General features: G+C 40.6%; 1 protein-coding gene across 1 annotated transcript in view; it reads left to right on the top strand.

Annotated features, from left to right (window-relative positions):
• The window catches only part of LOC125437609 (metabotropic glutamate receptor 1-like), a 51,629-nt gene extending 30,293 nt beyond the window's left edge, over nucleotides 1-21,336 (top strand). Inside the window, exon 7 of the mRNA XM_048505359.1 lies at nucleotides 19,148-21,336. Within this exon, the coding sequence (XP_048361316.1) occupies nucleotides 19,148-20,006 (859 nt within the window). The 3' untranslated portion in view covers nucleotides 20,007-21,336. The remainder of the gene's footprint in view (nucleotides 1-19,147) is intronic.
• Nucleotides 21,337-26,891: the final 5,555 nt, after the last annotated feature.

The raw sequence follows: 26,891 nt of genomic DNA, 5'->3' as shown, positions 1-26,891 counted from the left end.
CCCTCCAGGTCCTTGAGTCAACCCAGATATTTAATCACAAGCCACTGTCATCTTCATCAATTATATTTCCACCCTTCAAACAGTGACCCCCAATTTGTGAGATTACCAGACTCATTGAAACAATTGTATAGTTCAGCTGGCATTCTACATCTCTGTCAGGAGAGGCTACTGCCACTTTATATTTCCCAAACCGACTTAGCCCCAGTGATCCATTCAATGGTCACCTCCAGGTTAGACTACTATAAATCGTTTTATGCGTGGCTGTTCTTGGATCTGCTCTGGAAGCTCCAGCTGGTACAAAATGCTGCTGCTTGAGTCTTTACGGGGACTCCATGGCAGGCACACATCCAACAGTACTCTGCCAGCTGCATTGGCTCCAGGTAGAGCTCTGAATCAGATTCAACCTTCAAAGCCTTAATCAGTCTGAGGTCTTCATATCTGTGAGACTGTCTCTTCCAGTACATTCTCAGCATGTTTTCTGTTCAGCATGTAACAACTTACTGGTTGTTGCTGACCTGAAATCTGTCGGGCTATCCTCAACCAGAGCCAGGACTTTTTTTTGGCTGTGGCACTAGCCTAGTGGAAAGCTCCCTCCAGTGAGACCCAGGCCCTGAGGATTTGGTACAGTTCTGCAGATCCTGTAAGGCTGTTCTGCCTGGCCTACAGCTGAGGAGGGCCATGGGATACAACTAGCTGGCCTTCCTTTCCCCTTTCCCTTCTGTCAAGGTTCCTGAGTGCTCACCCAGGACCTACTAGTGTGTGGGCTCTCTGTCTGAATGAAACACTTCAGGAAAACAAGATATAATTTAAAAATTATTAAGAAAGATACAGTTCAGAGGCATTGATATTGGCAGATGCAACTAGTACAAAATAAAAACTGGAAAAATGCAGTGGCTAATATAACAAAGCAAAGTCCCAATAGAATCCAGTTAGAAAAGTCCATTCTCTGCATAGCCTTAGCCTTTGACCAGGTGCTCGGGAGCATCAGCCGCAGAAGGCCATTGCTTTCACATCTTGCATGTGAGCTCCCAAAGGCACCTGGTGGGCCACTGCGAGTAGCAGAGTGCTGGACTAGATGGACTCTGGTCTGATCCAGCAGGCTAGTTCTTATGTTCCAAGCAGCAAACTGTGTTTCAGTTCTTTCAGTTCAGAAATTAAGTCCTGAATGAGTCACAGCAATAGTATAACAGAATAGCCAGCCAAAGACAGCTCTGAGCTCTCAATAGCATATTAAAACTTTATAGAAAAACTTTACCCCATGTGGTACTTGCTGAACCAATGAGATTGCTGCTCTAATTAAGCCATAGCAAAGGTTGTTATCTTAATGGTTCACAGATGTAATCAGTTACATACACCAAAATAAATGTTTTCCCAGTTAACTTGTTTAACTGTTTTTGTGACCTTGGTAGATGAAAGTCAATTTCATTATAGCTGCATTTGCTAAAATAAATAAAACAGACGTGGCATTTTAGGTTCTAAAAATCATACAAAATGGTTACGGTTATGTTAAGTTAATAAAATGGTAAATTAAAATACACTTTTTTACACCTTCCCTCTACCTTTTCTTACTAATGAGTGTATGAATGCTTTGAATTATGGGGAATTATTGGTTAATTTGATAATGTTATTCCCCCTCAATTGTCGTTTAATGGCACTGTGGAATGAAGAGGTTTACTGTGGAGTTGTAGTTTTATTAAATCGTTTAAATAATTATGTTACGCTAATCAACTGTTGTAAGCTTCCCTGAGCCTACATGGGGAAGGTTGGGAGGGAGGGCCTATAAATTAAATTAAATTAATAATAATAAAATAATAAACACATCTTTTGACAAATGAGTGAATGACGGAGAGCCATAGTTAAAGAAGGGTTAAGCCTAGGGCATTTTTGTGACAGTAGTTTCAGCTGATGAGTATCAATTCTTCTACCTAGAGACATAACAGCATGTAACACTTAACCAAAAATTAATCAGGGTTCTTCCATTGTGCTGTTACTCGTATAGGCAATGGGTAAAGGGATCAGTGATTTTGCCCTTTTTGTTTCCATTAGTCTTTTTCAGCCTCTTTCCCAGTTAATTTACCACAACTTCTTCTGTATTGTGGTGATTCTAGGCCAGAATCTTGAATGGAAAGAAGGCCAGTCCTTTTTTCTATTTTATTTTTTAGGGTGGGTATAGGAGTGCAATCTAGAGTTTTCTCCACTCCTTACTTTCATCCATTATTGAGGCCATTATCATAGGAAGGGCAAAACCTCATCTTATATATCCAGTACTGCACCAAACTCACCAAACAATAACTACGACCTGCCACAGAAAGAATGTTTCTTGCTCCAGTAGGAAGGTTTTTTCCCCCAATCCCAAAGCCAGTTTTTGTGTTTGGGGTAGTTTCTAGTCCCAGCAACCATTGTTTTGCCTTTTGTTGCTTGGCATACTACATATGGCATCTCAGAGTAGAATACCCAAATTGGGCAGTACTGCCCCCTTGGGGGGTGCGGGTGGAAACATCAATGGGCACAGCAAGGAATTTTGGGGTGGTAGTGGGTGTCAGAGAACTGTGGGGTGGTAGGGGGGTGGCACAGGTATTCCTGGAACAGCTGACAGGAAAAAAGGTCTTGTTCTTCCATCCTGGTGACTGGTGAGTTTTAAAGGAAAAGTAGCAGCACTCTCCTTGCTGTGTAGCCTGGAGCGGGGGAAACCCAAGGCAAAGAGCCTCATCGCTGCTGCTTTGCAAGGCAAGACTTTTTTTGCAACAGCACTATCCTCACTGTGTAGCCCTGGGGGGAACCATGGCAAAGACCCAGCAAAGAGATGCAAAGAAACTCTTTCATATTGCTAAAACAGCTCAATAAATTAGTTTACTTTTACTAGATCATGTTTATTTGTGAAATGCATTCATGTGTTTACAGTGTTAGAAGTAGCTTTGAATTTGCAGTAGACCTAATATCAAGAAAGAAGTGATGGGGTTCATGTTTGTGGGGGGGGGAGCACTAGGGATGTGGCCCTGGAGCCAAGGAGGTGGCAGCCTGAAAAAGTTTGGGAACCACCCCCTTAGAGCAATAAAATAGTAATAAAAGGAGAGAATGCTTGGAACTGGCTGATACATAGCTACATGGGATTATCTTGAAGATACTACAGCACTGGCGTAATGCCCATTGGGCAAGGTGGGCAGCTGCCCAGGGCATCACCTTGTGGGGGGCATCAAAATGCTGGGTTTGTTTTTGGGTATTTTAGTGGTTTTCCATTTGTGGCCTGCAGGGGGCGCAGTTCTTATGCTAGCAGCACCAACATTTCAGCGTATCAACAGGAGACTGTCCTTATGCTACCTCCCAAGTTTGGTGAGGTTTGGTTCAGGGAGTCCAAAGTTATGGACTCCCAAAAGGGGTGCCCCTATCCCCCATTGTTTCCAATAGGAGCTAATAGGAGATGGGGGCTACAGTTTTGAGGGTCCATAACTTTGGCCCCCCTGAACCAAACTGCACCAAACCTGGGAGGAATAATTAGGGCAGTCTCCTGATAAGACCCTGAAAGTTTTGAGACTGTACCTTCAGAAATGTGCCCCCCCAGCCTGCAACCCCCATTGACAGCAATGCAGAAAACTCAATGCAGAACAAAAATTCTTGGGCAAATTTTGGGATGTTCTTGCAGGGAGGGCATTCTTGGACGTATCAGCACCAAAATTTCAGGGTATTATCTGGAGACTGTCATGATGGCACCCCCAAGGTTTGGTGCAGTTTGGTTCAGGGGGTCCAACGTTATGGACCCTCAAAAGGGTACCCCCTTTGAGGGTCCATAACTTTGGACCCCCTGAACCAAACTGCACCAAACCTTGGGGGTGCCATCATGACAGTCTCCTGATGGGGAGTAGCATAAGGACAGTCTCCTGATGATGTGCTGAAATTCTGGTGCTGATATGTCTAAAAACTTCACCCCCTGTAGGCACCAATGTCCTGGTGCAAAAAAAAATTTGGTCGTGGTGGAGTGGCCGCCCATGGGGGGGGGCATCCAACTCAGGTTTTGCCCAGGGCTACAGTTTGCCCAGGGCTGCCTCGTTATGCCCCTGTACTACAGTCAGAATGTCAGTGGCTTAACAGCCTAGATATTTTCTTTCCAAAATGACTTTATATAATTTGTTGGATGAAGGTTATCTCAGTTGATTTGTACAGTCAGTTATGGGCTATATCTCAGGTGGCCAGGGATTCCTAGAGAGTTGCATTTTGACTCTCTTTTTTTCTTCTCTCCTGTTTGATGTAGCAAAGATTTCATATCAAATGAACTCAGAGCCCATTTTAACATTTGGGGGGGGGGGGATTAGAATTAGAGTGGCATTACTAATGCAATACTTACTAATACAGTACATTCATGCTTTATATTCTGTAGTCACCACAAATTACCCATTGGAAGAAAATGCTTCCCAAATGAACATGTATTCATACTGTCTCAGAACTGGTGCAGCAATGAAAGTGATTTCAACTGATTTTCTTTATCTCTCTCTTTTCTAATATTTGCATTTCTTCTTTTGGCTGTCCTCTCCTTAGGAACTTTGCCATAATGAAGGACAAAAGATCTCATTGTACTGTCACTGTGTCCTGGAACTGAAGGCCAATTAACTTGTTAATAATAGGTCCTCTATATTTTGGGTTCATTCAGGCTACTAGTGTCTTAAACAAATAAAAAGCAAAGTCAGTGCTGTATCTTCACTTCCTAACAGGCAATTACTGCATCCTTAGCAATAAAACAGACTAGCTTGTGGGTTGTTATTCTATGCTATTCTCTTGTTATGCCAAATATATGCATGTTGATGTTATTCCAAAAGGCCCCTTCGGCTTTAAGGTACAGATTGGCAATGTATAACAATTTGAATTTCTTGAACTGATCAGTTTAGAAGAATCCGGCAATCACCTATACTGCAAGACTTGCTGTGGCTGAATTCTCTTTGATTATTCACCTTTCTGGAAGGGAAAGTCTACAGCTTTTCTGGCCAATGTGTTTAACTGGAAAATGGGTCTTCAGTTATAAAAATATCCAAATATCAAATTTTATCTTCCTGCCATTTCATTCTGAGCAGCCCAATCCAGATGAGGTAAGACTGAATGACCACTGGAGTTGATCTGGGTTTGTGCCGATACATTTTCTCTTCTGGCCAGCATGGCACTTATGCCAGCCAGGGGGCCACAGACAGGTGCACACTTCAGAGGTCCACAGCATTTCACTCTGACTTCTGCTTCCACAGTTGCACCAGCCTAATGTGGAGGCCAGTAAGGTAGGGGGATTATGGGAGTGTTTCAAGAGGGGGGAGGAGTCGGCTGCTACTAGGAATGCCAGAGTCAGGGAAAATGGACTCGCACCATCCTTTTGAGTGGTATAGCTCCCTACCCCTGGAATAGAACATTCATATGAATTTTAATTAACCCATGATTAAAATACAATTAAAGTCCAAATACCAGGTCAGACGCAGAAGCAAACAAACCATCAAGTTACAAATATTCACCCGAATGTCTGAGGACTAGTTTTCACTTTCTCCTAAAATGCAGTCACTGGGAATTCCCAAGGCAAAGGTTTGTATCTACTAGAGATTTGGTTTTGGACAGGAATCAGAAACTCTTCTTAAGCCATGATTGGGTGAACATATTATTTGAATTATCAAAAAAGTTTTGAAGTTTACAGGTATCTCTCCCTCTCTCCCTCTCTCTCTCTCTCTCTCGAATGAAATTTTTGCTATGTTAGCAGTTGAAGAAACCAGTCCCTAAAAACCATGATGATCCATTTGATTAATAAGCACACTGGGGCTTGTTATAGTTCTATAACATCACTGTGCCATTTTCATATGCTGAAGGACTATGGGAAGCTGCAACAGCTTTTAACAGAAAATGCTGTTGTACTTCTTTGGGTGCCAAACTACACATGATGCTAAGGATCCATGGTAGATCAGATACCTAATTTATCTGCAAAAAACAGCTGTGGTGACAGGGATTGGGATCATGGCCCTGAGGATGGGAAAGGATAGTATTTTGTCATTTCCCCTCTTGAAAATCTCCTTCACCTGTCTGTTTTTTCTCAGAACATAAAGAAGTTAGGTAGGTGGTAAAATTATCTTCACCACATGGTAGAATAGTACACATGGCTAAGTGTCTCACAGCATAGTTCTATGCAGAATTACTCCAATCTAAGCCCATTGAAATGAATGGGCTTAGACTGAAGTAACTCTCCTTAGGATTGCATTCTTAGGGTAAGAGAATTCATTTTGGAGTACTTTAAATTTCTTTATAGACCTTGTGTCACCTTCCCACGAACATGGCATACAGAACTGTCAATAGTGTGTTCACTGTTGACACTAAGACCCTTTCCGCACATGCAGACTAATGCACTTTCAATCCACTTTCACAATTGTTTGAAAGTGGATTTTGCTATTCCGCATGGTAAAATCCAGCTGCAAAGTGCATTGAAAGTGAATTGAAAGTTAATTATTCTGCATGTGCGGAAGGGGCCTAAGAGTTGATAACACTAGATGCTGATAATCCACTTATATTTTTGAAAATTACTGAAAAAAATAAAATTCAGTAAGATTGTCTCTAGGAAAAACCAACATAGGCCCCTTCCGCACACGCAAAATAATGCATTTTCAAACCACTTTCACAACTGTTTGCAAGTGGATTTTGCCATTCCGCACAGCTTCAAAGAGCACTGAAAGCAGTTTGAAAGTGCATTATTCTGCATGTGCGGAATGAGCCATAAATTGAAGAGACTAGTGAATAAATACAATCATGTATGGCCTGGATTCCATTTTCATCTAATTAAAATTTGATTCCATTGTACGCATTACTAGATCAGCTGCCAAGTTATGCAGAAAACCATTAGGAAAATGAAACTGTTAGGAGAAGAGTACTGTTTGCCATCTAAAACAGGGAATATGTGACCAAGTTACAATATGTGATGAGACCACTAAATCAGGTCTCAAGCAGTATTGTGCTCTATCCTGAGCATCCATAAACATGGCTGGAAAACTGCCAAGCTGTTTCTCAGTTAGGCCTTGAAAATAATGGCTATGTCATCATGCAGTTCTGAGCTGAAATCTGCTCTCCTCCATTAAAGCTACTGGAATGTAGGACTAAGGTGGGCTTTCGCTTATCACAGGTATTATTTCCAATTTATATATTGAACCATTTGCTTCTATATTCAGTTGTAATAGTAAATCTTAGGCATAGGTTGGGAATTCACACAAGTGTATAAACTGGCCATCTTCTGTGAACATCTATCATTAGGTAAAATGATTCAATTTGTAAATATTTCCTTGGTTGGAAACCCCTGGAACACTGGAGAGAGGGTAGAGGTTTACCCAGATGGCATGCTGCAATGCTGCAACATCACTTCTTACTATATAACCAAAAGTGACATCATTGTATCATACGATGCTCTAAGCTTTCCCTGAAAGGCTGTGGTAAAAACCTAGAATCCTAAAGCATCCTTCCATTTATACAGCCAGAAATGATGTAATGTTGCCATGAAACACCATTTTAGTCCTTTCATTTTTCCCCTGCTGCTCCATTGAGCACTCAGTGTTGGTGACTGTAGGAACATCATGTGTAAAAGGGCAGGCATAAAGATAGAGGAGATGGGAAAGAAGATCACCCATTCCCTCTTGCACAAACAGAAAGCTTGCTTCACTTACCTTTCCCTGCAGGTAGAAAAGGGGGCCATTTCACCCTGTTTCCTCTTCTTACTACCGAAGAAGTAGCAATCAACTTGACATTTGACAAAACACTGGGATCTGCTCAGTGTTGTTTTGTTTAAGATAAGCAACTGCCACATAAGATTCTGATTCATTTAGGGGCACCAGTTCAAGAGTCATAGTCTCCCAAGCCATTCTGCATGATTAGCTCTGGAACAGGAAGACATTTCTTCTATCTTTGCCACGTGTTTTTTTTCTTTTCAGTTTGATAACAACTTTGAGAAGTCACTTTTGAATGGTGAAACAGTGCCAGGGATTGATTAAAACTCTTCTGAACTACACTGTAATCCCAGTCAAAATTCAGGCCCCGTACTACTTCTATTGGTCTATTTAAAATGTTGGGGAAATCTGTTCACAGGTCTCCCAATATCATACTCCATAACTGGAGTATGAACTTCTGGATTTGAAAAAGTGTATGTTTCATACTATATTAGAATAGGTAATAACCAAGTACCCCAATTAATTTTGAGTCCAGTGGCATTTTAGAGATCATCAAGATTTTCAGGGTATAAGAGTCAATGCTGCTTTTATCAGATGTCTCGCTTTCCAAAGCTCATACCCCAAAATCTTGCTGGTCTCTAAGGTGTTACTGGTCTCAAATCTAGCTGTTCTACAGCTAACTTCTGAAGGTACCACAATTATTTCCTGTGCTTTGACATCACAATCCATAGTTATTAAAAAATACAAAATGTTGACCTTTATTAGAGACTGGATCTTCTGATGGACTTGGTGAGATTGGAGATTTTAAGTTACTTTTTCCAAATTTCAAGGTCAACAATCTCTGCAAAATGTAGATCTTCCATTTTAGTTACATAGTGACTGAGCATGCACTTTTTCATTTCTGTTATCACTCCCCTCTTACCAATAGGTCCCTCTTTCCCAGCCAGTGGCTATGCTGCTGTGATGCTTTGGAAGACAAACATTTCTCTTGTCAGGCAGGAAAGATGATGCCTGGAAAGCTGAGAAAGAGTGGCCACAACTTACCACGGCAGCCATTGCTGGTGGGGAAGGGACAGCCTCTGTGATGCTCCCCCCTTCCACTGTGCTTCAGGCTGGCCAGGCAACGTGGGCCTGGCAGGCTTCAGGGTGCAGAGCAGCGACACTGGGCACCCTGACATCACCAAGGAAGCTGGGGCTGGGCCTATTTAGGTCAGGGCCCAGCCTTCCCACCTTCCCATTTAGTGTGTTTCCTACCCACCTCTCCCGGTTTTTTGTCTTTGTTAATGCATATGCTTTATTGTTAGAGGGTTGGCGGTTTGCGCATGGGGGACTGATTGTTAGTTGGGGGGGCAGTGGGAGAATACCCACTTTAGTGGAACCTCCTCAGGAGGTTTGGGGTGTAGCAAGCCAAGGGGTCACCTGCCCAGACGTGGGCTTATATGGCTTGCGCCCTTGGCAGCAAAGAATCTTCAGGAAGTGGCGACCGCCCATCTGGAATCTCACAGCTGCTCCAGTGTGTGTGTATAATTTTTCATCGGCAGGCGTGCTGTGAAAAATTTAGGTGTCTGGGGGACAGCACTTGTGCTGCCCAGTACACAGATCAGAAGATCAGACCCCTATGCTGTGCCTTACACTTTGTTTACCTTGAACCATTTTTTGTTAATAAAAAGTTTTGCCACTCTAAAAATGGTTGCAGTGCTCATAATTTCTCGAAAGGTTAGGAGGGCTATCAGCTACTTCCCTCAGGCAGCAAGAAAAATACAGAGGCACAGTATTTGGAGGACAAAGAAAAACTTTAAACAGCATTCCAAAAGCTCATCCTTTTTTTTTCTTTGCCCACATTTAGAAGTGGTTAGCTTGAAGCCTGAAATTTTTGAAAGAAAGCTTCTTGGAAAATAGTCAGCGGTCTTGCTTGATATACAGAATTAGTTATGCAGATTTATGAATCATAGCCCTGTTGTCACAAGTCACAGCAATTCGTACTATATTTGTAATCTAACTCAATATGCAGAAGTATAGCTGTTTAATGGTAAACTACTCATAACTAGTAGGTGCAGTAGGCATTTTAGACTCTAGATAAGTTGCCACAGACTTATGGCAACCTCAGAGGGTTTTATGGCAACCTCAGACAGCCAGCATGGTGTAGTTGTTAAGAGTAGGTGGGGAGAAAGGAGGAGTATAAATCCAAACTCTTCTACTTCTTCAAGGTAAGAGGTGAACAGGTGGTATGCCATTGCTTGCCTCTGCATAGCTATCCTGGACTTCCTTGGTGACCTCCCATCCAAATAATAACCCGGGCCAACCCTTCATAGCCTCCAAGATCTGCAAAGGTTCGGCCATCCAGGTCAGGAAATTTTGGAGATACCCCCATGCAGGGATCCCAATCTAGTCTGCAAGCACATTTGGAATTCTGACACACCATAGTGGGCTTAGCAAAACAAAATAGCTGCCATAAGATGGATGCCACAGGAAGCTGAGCCAGCCACCAAATTATTAGCACAGCTTAACTTCAGTAGTGGTGCTTGAAAGAGAATTCCCACCTGGTATATTCTCTGGTGTTTGAATTAACACAGGGTGCCATTCTCTGATGCTTTTTAACATCTTTATGTACCCTCTTTCTGTTGCTGGGTGTCCAGTTGGTATGAATTTTCAGGCTGGGCTGCCATCAATATGCAGATGACACCCAGATCTTTCTGTTGCTATGTGTCCAGTCAGATGTTCTCCCTGAGGTCCTGACCAAGTTTCTTGGAGCCATAGTGAAACAACTGGAACAGAGCCACCTGAAGCTAGATCCAACAAAGACAGAGGTCCTTTAGTTAGGTTGGGGAGGAGGGGTCCATCAGGCAGTCCAACTCCCAGCCCTAGACAGGTGCAATGTGTTTCATCTTCCTGTGTCAAGAGGTTGGGTGTGATCCTGGATGTCTTTCTTTCTTTGGAGACCCAAGTTAACAACATAGTCCAAATAGCTTTTTTCCATCTCTGCCACGAGTGCCAGCTGCTGCCTTACCTATCACCTGCTGATCAAGCCACTGTGTTCTATGCCATGGTCACCTCCAGATTGAACTACTGTAACTCACTCTACACAAGGCTGTCCTTGAGGCTCCTCCAGATGTTGCAACTGGTCTAGAAAACAGCTGCGTACTTCCTTGCTAGGGCACTATGAAAAATGCATATCCATCCTGTACTTCAATTACTGCATTGGCTTCCGGTGATGTACTGGATCAGTTTTGAGGTTTTGGTATTGACCTTCAGAGCCCTACACAGTCTAGAATTTTCATATTTTTGGGACTGCTTTTTCCAGTACACACCTGCAAAAGCCTTGCAATTATCATCTAAAAGTCTACTGGTGGTCTCTGGCTCTGGCAACTGTCCTTAGCTAGGGCCAAGGATTTCTCATCACTAGCCACTGTGTGGTGGAATGCTCTGCCTAGGAAGACCTGAGCTTTAAATGATCTAGTTCAGTTTTTCAGGCCTGTAACGTGGAACCGTTTCACCAGGCATGTTGTTGAGGGCAGTAACAATACACAGTAAATCTATTTATCACCCAGGATCTTGTGGCCCCTCCCCCTCCCAAATTATGCACTACTAGTTCATTTTTGGGGGCTGACTCCTTACTAGCCCAGTTAGTGGTGTACATTTGCTCCCAGTGTCTGAACAAGTAGCTGTATTTAGGCCAAGACTACCATTAGAACCTGCATACTGCTGCTTGTTTAACACCATCTATTGTACTGTTTTAATTTAGTTTTAATCCAGCAGGGACGGATCTGTGTTGCTGAAGGGTGGCTGTTTGATTGTTGTTATTGATCTAAGGCACACCTCAACTCACGCACACGCACACACACACATAGAGGCCTTTAACCAAAAATCCTGTCAGGGAAAACAAAATGTCTGCTGCCACCAACTCTGAGCTAAAAGTAATAGGGAACTTAGAGAGGCTTTTAAAAGATAAACAAAAAACTAGATTTTATTTTGACAAGGTTTTCTTCTCAGGTTGCTGTTACAGAGAGGTTCTTAAGTGGTACTGGTTTCTTCAGGCAGATTTCTTAGAAGTTACAGAGCAAATGAAGTTTCTTTTAAATGACTGTTTCGGTTATAAAATAACTTCACTTAAAGATGGCTGTTTCAGTTTACAGATTCCTTCACATATAGTTTCACACACGCACAGGTGTCTTTATTCAGGGTAAACATTATTAACACAGTTCTGAACACTCTCCTAAAACTGCCACCCTTAATCTCCAATGGGTCTCACACTGCCTTGGAACAGATTAAGCTCTGGGGTTTCACCAAACCCACTCTTAACTCTGCCAGTTAAGCTAAACACTGTCAGAAATTCTCTGGTTCCATATGTAGGTGAGTCTCTTCCTGAGACAATAGCCAAGCCCTCTGTGTGCTCTTAAAGTCCTTCACCAGAGTCCTGAAATGCCTTCGACTTCTCTTTACAAACATTTCTGTCCTAAACAGAGCAATATCCTTACAAGTCCATTGAAGTTCAGTGGGCTTAGATGTGTGTAATTCTGACTGGGATTGCATTGTCAAGAGCCTCTTAAATTTAATGTGTACATTGGACCAATAAAAGTGAAGTATTCAGAGCTGTTGAAAATATTTAATTTTAATTTTGGCATTATTTTTGGAACAGTATATCCAAGACAAAAAGAAACTGAACAGAAATTTAATTTCAATGAGAGTGGCACATTAAGAGTGTAATTATTTAAATATCAGCCCTGCATTTACAATTCTGCTTTTGTATACATGGCAGCCAAAGAACAGTCAGGCTGGACTCCATTTCCATGAATGTTCCTTACATGCAGCAAGTTAGGTTATTAATCCCCCCACAAAAAACCTTCCCAGCAAGCTATTCTATTGTTTTCTAAATACATATCTATCTACATTTTTATGCTTTCACACCAGCAGCAAACAACTCCTTCCGTCAATAGTCAGTATAAAGAGATAACTCACTCTGAAATAGTTCGAATATTGGTGAACATTCCATGACATTACACCAGCTCAGCCTGTGACTGAGTAGGCACTTTCTATGTTCACCTTTAGTGTTTTCTCCCCCCCCCCCCCGTTCCTATGGCATTTTTTTTAACAAAGTGGCCTAACTGCTCTTTTTTTCCAGAGGTCTACAATTTTAAGCTTTAATTTGTCATTTCTTTCATATGCCTGTTGCCATAGAAATTGGCATCCACATTGAAAACCTAAATTTTCAGAAAAAGCAAATTATGACAATTAATAAATGCAATGTAGAGGCTGTACACTGAAAAGAGTGGTCAGATATCTGAAAGGGATAGTATATGCACACGCTTTCCAAGCAGTCATTGAGCAAGAAAAATTCCATATATCACATTAGGAATATTTTTGTGTGCCTCTAGCACATGAATCCATCTCGCAAATGCTTACTAATCCCCAAAATATTTACAAAACATTGCTACTCACATATGTGAGTTATGTTCATATTTCAGACACATTAATAGCCTAATATGTTTGTAGACGCTTCTCTGCCTAATGGTCCCCTTGGAATCAACTGTTACACAAACCACAGAAAACCAGATTACCTGACTGGGAATCATTTCCATTTGTATCAGCATCATAGCTACTTGGTTTATTTGGTCAGTTGAATCAAATCTCATTTTAGCCCCAGAACACTGCTGAAAATTAAATTAAAGGCTAACAATTTTTCCAGGGTCATCTATGGAACTTCTTTTCCAGTTCAAATTCATATCTAAATTCCAGCTGGTATTGACTACATCAAATCAATAAGAATGGTATATGGAGTTGACTAGAACAATATGCAGATCCAAGGAAAGAGTTAAACCATAAAGCAGATGTGGAAAAGAACTCTGAAGAGGCACAAGACACAAACAGGCACCCGAGTGGTACAACCACCATGTGTATGCACGTGTATAACCACTCACTGGGTGTGTTTTTCTTTTCAATTCTCAGGAAGAGGCAGCCAGAATTCTCGCCCACCAGCCAGTGTCCGTCGGCACATGTGCAGCTTTGAAAACCCCCAAACTGCAGTGAATGTGTAAGAGAAGCTGCATGACAAACAGTGGATTTTTTTTTTTACCCATTGTTTTCTCTTTCTCATGACTTTCATCATTTCTGATAATGGGGCAAATGTGTGCATGCCATTAATGATGGGAAATTGCTTATGTGCCCCATTTTTCACACTGCCTTGACTCTTGCTTGTTCATGTACTCTTCAGACGACACTGTGGAATCATTTTTGAAAGATTTTTTGGGTTGTTTTTAATGGTTGTCACTTCAGTGCTTGCTAGCAATTGCAGAAGAAAGCAAAATATATTTTTCTTGTTAACTTCTCTTTTCCCCTCATCTAGTCAACACTTTTACCCTTTTCACAGTTTTGCATGGAAGTGAAATTATCCTGTCTTCTTTCATTGACCACTTCACATTTTCTGCATCTTTGTTGTGCCTCACTCTTCTCAACAGTCACAGCCGGTGAACTTCAGTTGCCTGTTGAGGAGGGTTTAACACCACATGGCTTTGGTGAAAGACATGAAATACAGAATGTAATGTAGATTACTATGTGCAGGATCCAGGTAACCATTAAAAGTGATGAAAGCCCCTGTTATATCCTGTTAACTTCTCTCCCTTAACAAGTTTATATCAGTTTACAGCTTGTAGGTGCCAACAGTCAAAGACACTGGACTGATAAAATAATCTAATAAGCAGAATTACCTTAGACAAAGCCAAGCTACATGCCTGGTCTTATAGTGAAAAATCAAGTAAGCTCTCCTACATGGATTTAAACTATTAGGTATACATTCATGTTTGATTTTGCATGAATTGGAAAACTTACTTGCAAAAGTTTGGTCTTCAGAATACATTAAAGCTTTGTTTCAGAGACTGAAACACCATTAAGATAATTTCACATAACACAAAATTACTATACAAATGTAAACCATATAGGTATAATCCCATATGAACTGCCTTTCTGCAGTGTGCAATGGAACAGGGCTCAATTTGGTGTATTGTATAGGAACCCATTCCTGTTCATGCCTCTTGTGACAATTTGGTTCAACATATGGTCCACTGAAAGCAAATCCAGCTTCAAAATGCCTTTATTACAGGGGGAAATTATAAATATGTTAGGGCTGTGTATCTTGTCCATGTAAGCTCATTTGATTGGCGTGTGTGTGTATGTTGTCACAGATGCATGAATCAGGACTCTCTGCACAACCAGAATAAAATGTTTTGAGGCAGAAAAGAAAATGTTTCCTCTGAGGAGCTGCGCAATGTTTTTAGCCCAAAACATTTATACCAAGTGTGAAAATGTTTTAAACTCATTCTCTTTTCTAGCGATTCTTTTGTTGAAACATTTTTGAAACACTGTGGCTTGCTGTGCATGTCTCTTAAATGTTTTCCACTCCTCCCTGTAGTACCCATATATGGCCTCTATTAAACCATTCAAACATTATTGGTTAGGACAATACTTCATTTTTGTTTCTTTTCCCCACATATATAGAATTGCAGCACCTACTCTCACATATCTATGACACCACTTTGGTCACAGTTTCCATGTGAAGAATGCCTCATTACATTAATCCTGTATTTCACATTCCCAGTATCATGAATAATAAATCCCTGCCAAATAAATTAAGCAGAGAACCCATTTCTTTTGAAGACTTTTCCCTGTTCACTTGAAGACTTTCACCTTGTCAATGGGTCTGTAGACTTGCAATTGAGAAAAGAATGAACTCCAAAACCAGAGTCATTGCGCTCAAGGAGACAGTGATCTAATCTACCCCCCTCCCACTCCATCTGCAGGGCAAAGCCATCCATCTTTCAACAGTCAACCTATACCATCCAAACAAACTGTGGCGAGAAACATATACCTTATATGCTTGCAGAAATGTGTTGATTCAAAAAAGGACAAGAAAATCCCAAATATGCATCAACTTTTATTCTTTCTAAGAACACATACTGCATTGCCATATCCTTTCCAAGAAATATTCTTTCTAAGAACACATACTGCATTGCCATATGTTTACTATGCTTCAATCTTAGGCTCGTTCCGCACATGCAGAATAATGCACTTTCAAACTGCTTTCAGTGCTCTTTGAAGCTGTGCGGAATAGCAAAATCCACTTGCAAAGAGTTGTGAAAGTGGTTTGAAAATGCATTATTTTGCGTGTGTGGAAGGGGCCTTAGTCTGAATCTACAAGCACAGCTAACTCCTTAGGCCCCTTCCGCACAAGCAAAATAATGCACTTTCAATCCACTTTCAATGCACTTTGCAGCTGTGTGGAATAGCAAAATCCACTTTCAAACCATTGTGAAGGTGGATTGAAAGTGCATTATTCTGCATGTGCAGAAGGGGCCTTAGATAGACTAAGACTGGTTCTCATTAGTGATATGTTAGGCAGGCACATAAGCAGAATTAGTTTTCAATGGGTTGTTTTCACTATTTTAAATGGATAAACAAAGTTACACATGCAGTCAATGAGAGGCACTCCCAAGAATTGTTTAGTTCTTCATAAACAATGCTGCCTAAAGTCATATGTGCATTGCACTGCACTTTGCCTTGCTTTAATTTGGTGTTGATTTTCACTGTTTACATTGCCTTTCTTTCTAGTAGTGTCTAGGTGTTCGTATTTTATAAGCATATTTGTGGCATCATCAGGAAAAACAGGAGTATGTAAGGTGTACCTTTTATCACCTTTCCAGTTTCCTGTTTCCCTACACCCAGAATTTTATAGTCTTTAAAACAAATAATGTTTTGTGTTCATAGGCATCAGCTATGCCTGAATTTGTATTTAGTGAATTTTTCATCATAATGAATGTTGAGGCTGAATTTGTGTTACTGTTCAAAGTGTAATCTTGGTAAGGGGCCCTTTCAAATTTCATGTTTCTGATGAGGAAAGGTCATAAATGTTTGACGGCATGTCTGATTTGTACAGTTTCAACAGATGTCCATTTTTAACTAAACAGTTATCCAGTATTATTTCTATCAGATCTAAGCCAATTCCCATATATTATCACAGCAAGAGATGACAGTCAGATGGGTCAGAAGGAAATAGTAGATGTTGCAGATAGGTGCTAGATGTTCTGTAACCCTAAAAACATGTTTTTGGTGAAATATTTGAGTTATATAATATTTTCTGTCTCATTTATAATCTTCTTATGATAGGTTTGTGAGAAGGTGTAGGCAATAGCTATAAGTAGAAGGAAAGGGTCTGATAAACTTATTTTGTTTTGATGGATTATCATGAGTTCACCTGCATTTACTGTAAAAGCTCTAGAAGATCCATCGATATCAATCAAACCAATGAGAAGTAGAAGTAAACATGGTTAGGATTGGATTGTTAGTGAGGATCTGAAGAAATTAGCTTACTATTTTGTACAAATTCTTCCCCTTTTCACAATGTAATTAACATCCTGGTTCTCTGTTAAAATGGCAATGACTGGCTAGATGCCTTTTGATGGTATAAAGTATAATAATTATTTCCCATGCATGAAGTGGTGTAGGAAATGGTGAATAAAACCAAAAACTTCTACAAATAAGTCAGAAACCAGCTTTTTGCTATGGGTTCACTTCCTCAGATCAGAGTTTATGTAACTATTAGAAAGGATTTTTTCTTTAAAATAAGGATATTTATAAGTACATTTGCTAGAGAATTATTGCATCTTTTCCTCTAGAGCCATTTCAGAATATTGGATGGTTTAGGTTTAGGGATTTTTGTCACTGAAATGGAAGGTACTACTAGCATGAGTGAATTGAATACTTTCTTTTTTATGATTTCATTTAGAAATACCAAAAACAGATGGTGGAATTAATTGGGATTCCACATCACAAAACTGCCTGACTAGTGCATGAAAGGAAAAAAGCTTAGATGGCTTTTAGAAATGTGAATATATCTTGGGAATATATCTTGAAATTCTTTAATGATGGGAAACTAATAACAATACCTTTTCTAGTTACATCATTTTTTTTAAAAAAACCCTGATGTTTAAAGATCTTCAAAACTTGTAGAAAAGATGAAGTCAAAATTTAGTCGAAAAAATCTAGTTAGGTTAACTTTGATGGAAACAATCATTTAACATTTTCTTAATAACTTTAGTTTCTTACAATCATTTATGATGAAGACTTTTTGTTTTAGTTTAGTTGGGTGGAATTGTATGTTTTTAGATATGTATTACTGCCACCAAAAACTGCGGTTTTTCACCTCTAATTCCTCATGCAGAGCTAATTTTTTGATGAAGTGAGGCAAGGTGACAGATTTTCTGGGACAATCACCTTCACCGAGTTGTGAGATTCAAATAATTTAACAACCAGTTCTGGTGGTGGGATTCAAATAATTTAACAACTGGTTGTTTACAAGCACCATTTTAACAACCAGTTCTGCCGAAGTAGTGCGAACCTGCTGAATCCCATCACTGCCTCCTCCTCTTCCACTGTCATCATTGTGTCACCCATGACTCCATTGTACTCATGTCACCCTTGCCTTTGCCCACTCCTAGTCCCACTGTCTGACACTGCCCAATAGTGGGCCGACAGTCAGGGGGGCAAGTGGAGATACAACCTTAGGTGACTCTTTCCCATTCAGCTTCTGCTGCATTAATGTGTAGTTAAGGAATATGTCACAATATAGCTGTATGCTTATTTACTCTGATATGACATCTCCATTGACAGAAGTGAGGCAGAGATATGCAACTTTGGTGAGAAGCCTGTTCTCAGTTCTGCAGTTTCTGGTGGCAGCCATGTACCTTCTGTAATACATAGTTCTTCTCATGGAATAAGTAGTTGGCTTCACTTTCTAATAGAAATAACTATTAGGCCATTTCCGCACGGGCAGAAAATGACGGCCTGGAGACGGTAAAAACACCGTCTCCAGGCCGCCATTCGCACGAGGGGCGCAGCTGCAGCGCAGCCGCGCCGCCCTCGCGCCGCCCGCCCGGCCTGGAGCTGGCGTTTCCCCAGAGCGCTTCCTAGCGCTCTTTTTGGGGAAACGCCGCAGTGAAGCCGCTGCCGAGCGAACGGCAGCGTCTTCACTTCGACTCCCCCACCCGGACCACTCTACCTTGTCCCTGGGCCTCCGGTGCGTCGCCCGAAGGCCTGGGGACACGCCTTACCCTGCGCCCGCTTCGAGTAGGTGCGCGGGGCCAAGGGCGTGTCCCCAGGCCTCTCCCGCTGACAGCCAGAGGCCCAGGGTGGTACAAGCCTCTTGGCGGCGCCAGCGCTCCGCGGCGCCGGCTGCCCGCCTCTTCCCGGGACCATCCATGCAGACGGTCCCAGCGTCTTCGGGTCGGCGCGAGAAGCGCCGACCCAGCCGTTTCCGCTGCCATGCGGAAACGGCCTTAGATTCAAGAGTATTTGCTGTTTCTCATAGCATTTTATTTTAGGCTCTGACAGAACTCAGTATTACAGAACACATCCGTAGGGATGTCCTGTCATTTATTTATTTATTTGCCTATGTGTACCTACAATAAATACAAATAAACACATCTTTATTTTATTCATAGTTCTAATGGCAAGTCTGTGTCATGGTCTGAACCAGGAGGAAGTCAAGTTCCCAAGGGACAGCATATGTGGCACAGACTCTCAGTGCATGTGAAGAGCAAGGAACTAGGATGCAATCAGACCGCAGTGATCAAGCCCCTCACTAAAAGCTATCCAGCCCAAGGCAAGAACCTGACTTTTTCAGACATCAGCAGCAAGACTCTGTACAATGTGGTGGAGGAAGAAGAGAGAGAGCCAGTGCACTTCAGCCAGCTGAGCAGTCCTCCCACAACTGTGCACAGGAGAGTCACAATGACTCCTCCCCTGCAGGGATCAGCAGATGAAGCCCATCTGTTCTTGCCCGAACAGAATCCCAAAAGCCTCCTGCCACCTCAGAGATCCATCATGGAGCAGTTGCAAGGAGTGGTCAACAAATTTGCCAGTGGCATTCCTGACTTCAACTCTGTGATCCCTGTGCCTGGTACAGCCAATGGAGTGAGACCTATCTATCATCCTCCATTGGTGCAGCAGCAGGTATTGCCTGTCCCAATGGGCACATTCAGCAAAGAACTGGTTTCTCCCCCTGCTGAGGAAGAGGGGGAGGAAGAAGAGGAAGAAAATGAGAAGTTTAAACTCATCCCAGAATATGTGTATGAGAGGCCAGGAAATCTCGAGGAGGAGGAAGAGGAACAAGCAACCAGTAAACTGACTCTGGAAGACTCGCCAGCACTGACCCCTCCATCTCCTTTCCGAGATTCGGTGGCTTCGGGCAGTTCTGTGCCCAGCTCTCCTGTCTCTGAATCAGTTCTTTGCACACCTCCCAGTGCCACCTATGCTTCAGTTGTCCTGAGGGATTACAAGCAAAGCTCGTCCACCCTGTAACACAAAGGCTCTTATGATGGGAGCGAGTTGACATTGTCTCCTCTTTTGGCTCTATTATGCAAGGAGAAACAGCACAAGCCGCGCAAGGGCACGAGAAAGCATAAAAACATGCTAATGTGTATATGGATGGGCAAAAAAATGTATCCTGCACTAAATCCACTAGAGGGCTCCAAATCTTGATCTGTTGTGTTTTTTTAAAGGGAAAATGTTGTATTGTGTTCCAAGTATTCTGTTTTGAGAAGATAAAAGGAATTTTGACAAAGCACAAACCCCCATATATAACTTCTATTGCAAAAACAAAATACAAAAATGATAAGTACACAATGATCACACTCACTGTCACTGTCAAAACACACTCTCTTGGCAACACTTGAATATGATTGCATAATTCAATCACAGAGAGGACAGAGCACATCTCATGGCTGGGTATCTTCACTGAATGCAGCAGACTCTTAAGCAGCCAACATTTGCTGGAGAGAGTAAAGAAGAACGGAGGGGGAGGAAGATTCCTCTGTACATTGGACACAGGTGTATATTTTATCATGCTTTCTTAAGTGGATGGCCTAGAAATAGAAAGTTGTCCTCTGAAAGTTAACCAGGGAAAACAGACAGTCTGTGAGCAAATAGTTTATAAGGAATGTATAGAACATTAGATATAGGTTTTCTCCTTTGTCAGAATGAACATAAAGAAGACATCAAAAGGTTGCTTACATGAACCAAGGCAAAAAACCTTGTCATCCTGAAAATGTAGATTTGCCCTTTTGTAGAAGATTGCAAGCCAGGTGGCTATACTGTTAACATTACATTTCCTGTAGCAAAACAATAAGTACAAACTCAGCTTTCATAATCTGATGCATTCGCCATGTGACTACATCATATGTTCGTATTTCCATGGGAACAACATAAAATAATTATATATTTTGAACAACAATTGCAACTTTACAGCAAAAAGCAATCCCTAATTTTGGCTCATTAGATTATATGGTAGATGCAAGAGAGTATGTTTGTGTCTGTGTGTGTTGTGTGTAACTGTATAGAATGTTTGTATAAAATATCTAATAACTGCCACTGGATGATTGTCCTATGAATATACTATGGATATTTTTATGTTTCAATCATGTTTTCTATTGTATTGTTTAAAAATACTATACATCTTTGAAGGTTTGTATGCTGTGCTGAAACATTTTTAATAATCCCCGCCTTCCCCTTATAATAGGGTGCTTGATTTTGCTGATATTTCTGCCATGTGTAATTCAGCTGTTGATGATAAGCAGTGCTCCAATTTGTTATTTCTTGTATTTTAAACAAATAAAAGCATCTCTTTTAGCAATCTTGGACATGCAAGTATTAAAACTGTAAAGGCAAAATTGTTTTTAAAATATTTTGCACAAAATATCTTCATTGCTGTTCGCCAGGGACCTGAAACATAGCTCTGTCCACAATTGTTCCCATGCCTCTGGAAGAAAAATAAAGCATCAATTAGAGGGTGGAAATAGTTTTGAAGCAGCAGCAGCCACAGCCATCAAAGGAAGTAATGGTGTGGCTTAGAATGAAAATGTTCCCAGAATCTGAAGTGTTTACAGTGAATATTTCTACCTACCCATCCCTTTTAGATCTGAAAATGAAGACTGCAAATGCGCCAATATCCAATGTAGTTGCACTGTAACTGTAGTGATTTTGGCAAGGAGGAAGTTTCTAAGGTGTCTTGGAACAATCCATGTAGAACTTTGTGGATCAAAATGAAAGCCTTGCATTATTTTCTAGGAGGGGAGCTGAACTCTGTAGTCTGGAGATCAGTCATAATTCCAGAAGATCCCCAGGTCCCATCTGGTGGTTTGCAACCCTACCCTCCTGAACCTACTCAATACATCAACCTTGCTAAAGCTAAGCATGTCTGGGTCTGGACAGTTAAGAAACTGGCTTAGGAATCCTATGTAGGCAGTCATGAATTCCATGGAAGAAAGTTAAAATATAACTGTCATAAATAAAAGGACCTGGCAGGTTCAAAAGTTGCACATTTCCACTATAGGTACACGTGACTGGCTATATAAACTAATTTTGTCCAACTCTACACAAGGCTTCCTTCTCTTGATATGATATTGTTAAGTCATAGCTGTGAGTGCTTTTCACTATTCCAGGTTTTGGGTAAAATATTCCACCAAGCTCAAGGGGGAAGGGGGTTCTATCAAAGGCCAACTGCAAGTATTTCAAATAATGTTTATCCTTCAACCAAAAAGATCATCCCAAAACGTTATAGCATGAAACAATGTGACAGTACAATGAAATAATTTCAGAAAGCTTAGATCAAAGGCTTAGATCAAAGGCTTGGATCAAAGGTAAACTTCATCTGAATTAACATCAACATTGGGATTTAAACATTTAAAAGAACACCAATTCAGAAAGTTCTTCACTCAGATTATATATCTGTAAAATTTACTGCATTTATTTCAATATATCCATTTATTTGGTTTGGAGCCATACAATAGATCTTTACAGGGGCTGAGGGGCATTACAAATTTTATTTCAATACCTTTCCTAATAACTCCTAGCACAGAGATGTCTCCAGTGTGGATCACCTTGCACCATGCAGTAGCTGATATTGACTTTCATTTTGCATGTTTTGTGAAATGACAGACTTGTAGGGCCTTCCTAACAACCTCAGGCAATTCTTTCCACAACGTAGGAGCTACCACAGAGAATGTGCATGAACAAGCACTTGCCAATTTTTTTACCTGTTTGCTGGGTGGCAAATTAACCATTTAACTACAGCACGAGACACTGGTTCAGAGTCTCTACCATGTCACCTGGAAATCTGGACAAAGAAAAATAGATCTGGATGTTGTCCACATGCTGATGACACCCTATTCCAAAACCATGAATGATTTATTTTAAGGGAGATTGAGCATCATGGGAGACCAGACCAACAGTCCCATCTGGGGGTGGAGAGCTTGAGGAAGCAGTATGGCTTTTCACTGTCATGCTTGCCCGCCCTCATCTACGGAAGAGGCAGAGGCATTGGCGGCCAGCCACCCTTGACCCCGCCACTGTATTTGTTCGTATTTCTATGGGAACAACATAAAATAATTATATATTTTGAACAACAATTGCAACTTTAAAGCAAAAAGCAAAACCTGGAAGTCTGGGCCACAGCAGTTCTGCACTGACAACCAACAGCCGGGGAGGCAGGCTGGGGTGTTCCCAGGGGTGGAGCTGACATTAGTCGACTCTCACCCAGGTTTTAGGGCCAGGAAGGAACATGGCACTACAGCCCTCGGATTTACACTATCCAAACCCCTACGGAGGGGTGTGGGGTTTGCAGTTTCTGCTCCCCATGCCACTGGAAACCTTCTTGGAGGCAGCAGGGTGGCTGTCCACCACCCAGCAGAGCAGAATTATGGACTGCAGTCCTGTGCACATATACCTAAGGGTAAGTCCGATTCAGGTAAGGGGAATATACTTCCACAAATTCATGCATGAGATTTAGTGGCATATCTGAGTTGACAAAATAAATATCAGAGCGGTATGTTGTAATATACAACTGTATTTGTGAGGCCAAAGAGATTTTTTTAAAGAAAAAATGTAAATTGATACCTGCCCAGGATCATCCTAAGATAGTATGAACAAGATCTAACATTTGGAAAAGCAAACTGATTGAGTTATTTCTTGAAGTGCACTGGTTTTACAAGGTGGGTTCCAATTTAGGAAATAATTGCTGCTATAATTAAAACAGTTGATATATGGAATATATGGATGATATTGCTATATTTTTGTCATCAGTTCATGACCTGCGAATAAGATGTCTGTTTCTAATCTTTTATTTAGAACTATAGGTTTCCTTTTTAATTGACTCCTTGTACCTGCCACCATATTCTGCTTTTAGATTTCCTAGGCTGAATAGGAAAGTGCCTGTACCAGTACTAAAAATCAGGCTGTCTACCCACTCAATGAACATCCTCAGCCATCTGCACTGTACACATTTAGTGGAAAAATAACCTGTGCAGATTAGTATCAGTTATTGTATAAGTTTCTGTTAACAAAGTGATATCAGTATGCCCAGCACTCAATTAGTCAACTTTAAACAGGCCCATTATCTGATGGTCAATATAATTACTCCCAGCCACTATCAACATTTGCAGTTCCTTTGTACATTTGTGTTTAAATTTCCCGGCAACATTCATTTCAGGAATATTGCAAATGGAGGGAATGGAGAGGTGGTACAATGCTCCTTATTGGATATCATCAATCATGTCCTTGAGCAAGGAGTGTTTCCATTGAGGCTAAAAGAGGTGGTGGTCAGCCCCCACTAGAAAAAGCCATCTTTGGATCCTACAGATCCAGCCAATTTCTGCCCAGTTTCAAATCTATTGTTCCTGGGTAAGGTAGTTAAGATAGAGATGGTAGCATACAAAAACAATTTGTTTCCTATTTTTCTGAACTCTATAACAAATGAAATCTGGAGGAAGAAGCTTGAGATTCCCATGGAGAAATTTACAAGAGAACACAAAGATACTTTGAACAGAAATATATCAATCTATGAATTATTACAGGCCATAAAAGAATTGAAAAAGGGGAAAGCTCTAGGACCTGACAATTTAAGCCCAGAATATTACAAATGTATGGAAGAAAAATTAATTGTACCTCCTCAAGAAATGATGCAGAGAAAGCTTTCAACAATATTTCATTTATGTTAAAAACGTCAGAATATCTGAAATGTAGACCTACATTTTAAGATGGGATACAGAGAATATACACCAAATTACTTACAACTCAGTCCCTTGATCTCATCTTTAAAATCTCCCAAATAAACTTATTGTGATAAAGAAACACAGAGGAATGATAATACACTCATAAGGAAATGATCAACAAGCAAAAGAAAATTAAATTATGGCAAGAGATAAAGGGCAGGAGAATTAATGGTTGATATATTTTCAGTTGGTGTCTAGACTCTGAAGAAAATTCAAACTACATAAAATGTCAAACTTTGAAAAGGAGGTTACTTCACAGAAACATTTGATAGGAAGAATATATAAGATTTTGCTGACATACAAAACAAATGGAACAGGTAAATGTGTGCATGGTGAAATGGATGCAAAACTTCAAATAAATAACTTTTCAACAGTGGGAAACATTCTGGTCCAAAAAATATTAAACTTATTGTGTGCCAAATGTTAAAAGAGAATTGGTATAAATTGTTTTATAGGTGGTATATAACTCCCGAAGTTATTACGGAGGTGAGTAAACATAGTGATGGTCTTTGTTAGAGATGACAAGAAGTTGTTGTGTCGTTATTTCACATGTGGCGGACTTGTTTAAAAAATCAAAAAGTATTGAATAGAAGTACATATGAAAATGCAAAAAATACTTACATTGAAATTTCCTTTTTACTGCTAAAACTATGCTTTTAGGCATTTTTCCTGAAAATCTTCCAAAAAAGCTTAATGAACTATGTTGGCACTTATTAACAGCTGCAAGGATAATAGTTACATCCTGTTGGAAAACTGAAAGAGATCTTAGCATAGAATTCTTGGAAGATAGAGTTAGAGAATATGCTACGATGGCCAAATTAACAAATCTTGTAAACAAACGGTAAAAAAAAAGTCTGAAGAGAAATAGGAACTGTATTTCTTATTTGAAGCTGTATCAATTATGCAAGAATAATAACAATAGTAAGAATATTGTTACTGACTAAGATACAAGTAACTGCTTACTAGATACTAATTGCTGTTCAGGAATTAAATGTTAGAAGGTACTGAATTTTAAAACTATGTAATGTTCTCTCTGATATTAGTGTGGTAATTTTAAGATCCAGTGTTCTAGAGTTAATGCATGTAGTTTATGGGTAGCTGTTTTCTTCTTTTTCTGTATTTTCTTTTCATGATTTATATTTGAAAAAATTAATAAAATATTATTTAAAAAGAGAGAGAGGCGGAAGAACAGTTGCAGACATTTCTGGATGATTCATCAGCTTTGGACCCTTTCCAGTCCAGCTTTCAGCCTGGCCATGGGATCGAGACTGCTGGTTGCCATCACAGATTACCTCTGTCTACAGCTGGACGAAGACAGGTCAGCACTGCTGGTAGTTGTTAGATCTCACTGCAGCATTTGATGTGGTCAATCATAACGCACTGCCTCACTGATGCTGGTATACAGAGGACAGCCTTGAAGTGGCTGACCTCGTTTCTCCAGAACCAGGTACAGCAGGTGACAATCGGGGTGTGTGTGTGTGTGTGTGTGTGTGTGTGTGTGTGTGCGTGTGTGTGTGTGTGTGTGTGATGTACCAGTGATGGCCCCTGATGTTATTTAGCATCTACATGCAGCCCTTGGCACAGCTGGTTCGGAGCTTTGGGCTGGGTTGTCACCAGTATGCTGACACCAGACACAAAGGTGTTCTACTGGGCCTTTGGTTGAGACCATATCGAGAGTTAACGGAGAGACTGCAGTGAACTGAAATAGTGCTGTGGGTTTCAAGATCAACCAGAATATAATCAAAAGTCTATGCATTTTCAAGTATTTTTAACTATTTGCAGTTAAACATTCCTCATGGAATAAAAACCTGGTTCTGTATTAGTACAGTCTCAGCAAAAGTGAAAGTTTTTGATGGCAAACTACAAGAAAATCTGGGTATGAAATTCATTTTGTTCAAAAATTGAAGTTTTAATTGGGCAATATGTGACCAAAAAAAAAGGACCTAACTAATACAAAATTTTATTGTGAAATTAAATATTCAGCAAAGCCAGGTATTTAGTATCACCTTTGTAGCTTCCTGCATACAGAGAAGAAAATACAGATCAACAGAAAATCAGCCATGAAGAAGAAGAAGAAGAAGAGGAGGAGGAGGAGGAGGAGGAGTTGTTTGGGATTTATATCCCTCATTTCTCTCCTGTA

The sequence above is a fragment of the Sphaerodactylus townsendi genome, linkage group LG01 (assembly GCF_021028975.2).
Source record: "Sphaerodactylus townsendi isolate TG3544 linkage group LG01, MPM_Stown_v2.3, whole genome shotgun sequence".
Lineage (NCBI taxonomy): Eukaryota > Metazoa > Chordata > Lepidosauria > Squamata > Sphaerodactylidae > Sphaerodactylus > Sphaerodactylus townsendi.
The sequence above is the reverse complement of the archived record's forward strand: the minus strand, read 5'-3'. Positions and strand labels throughout refer to the sequence as shown.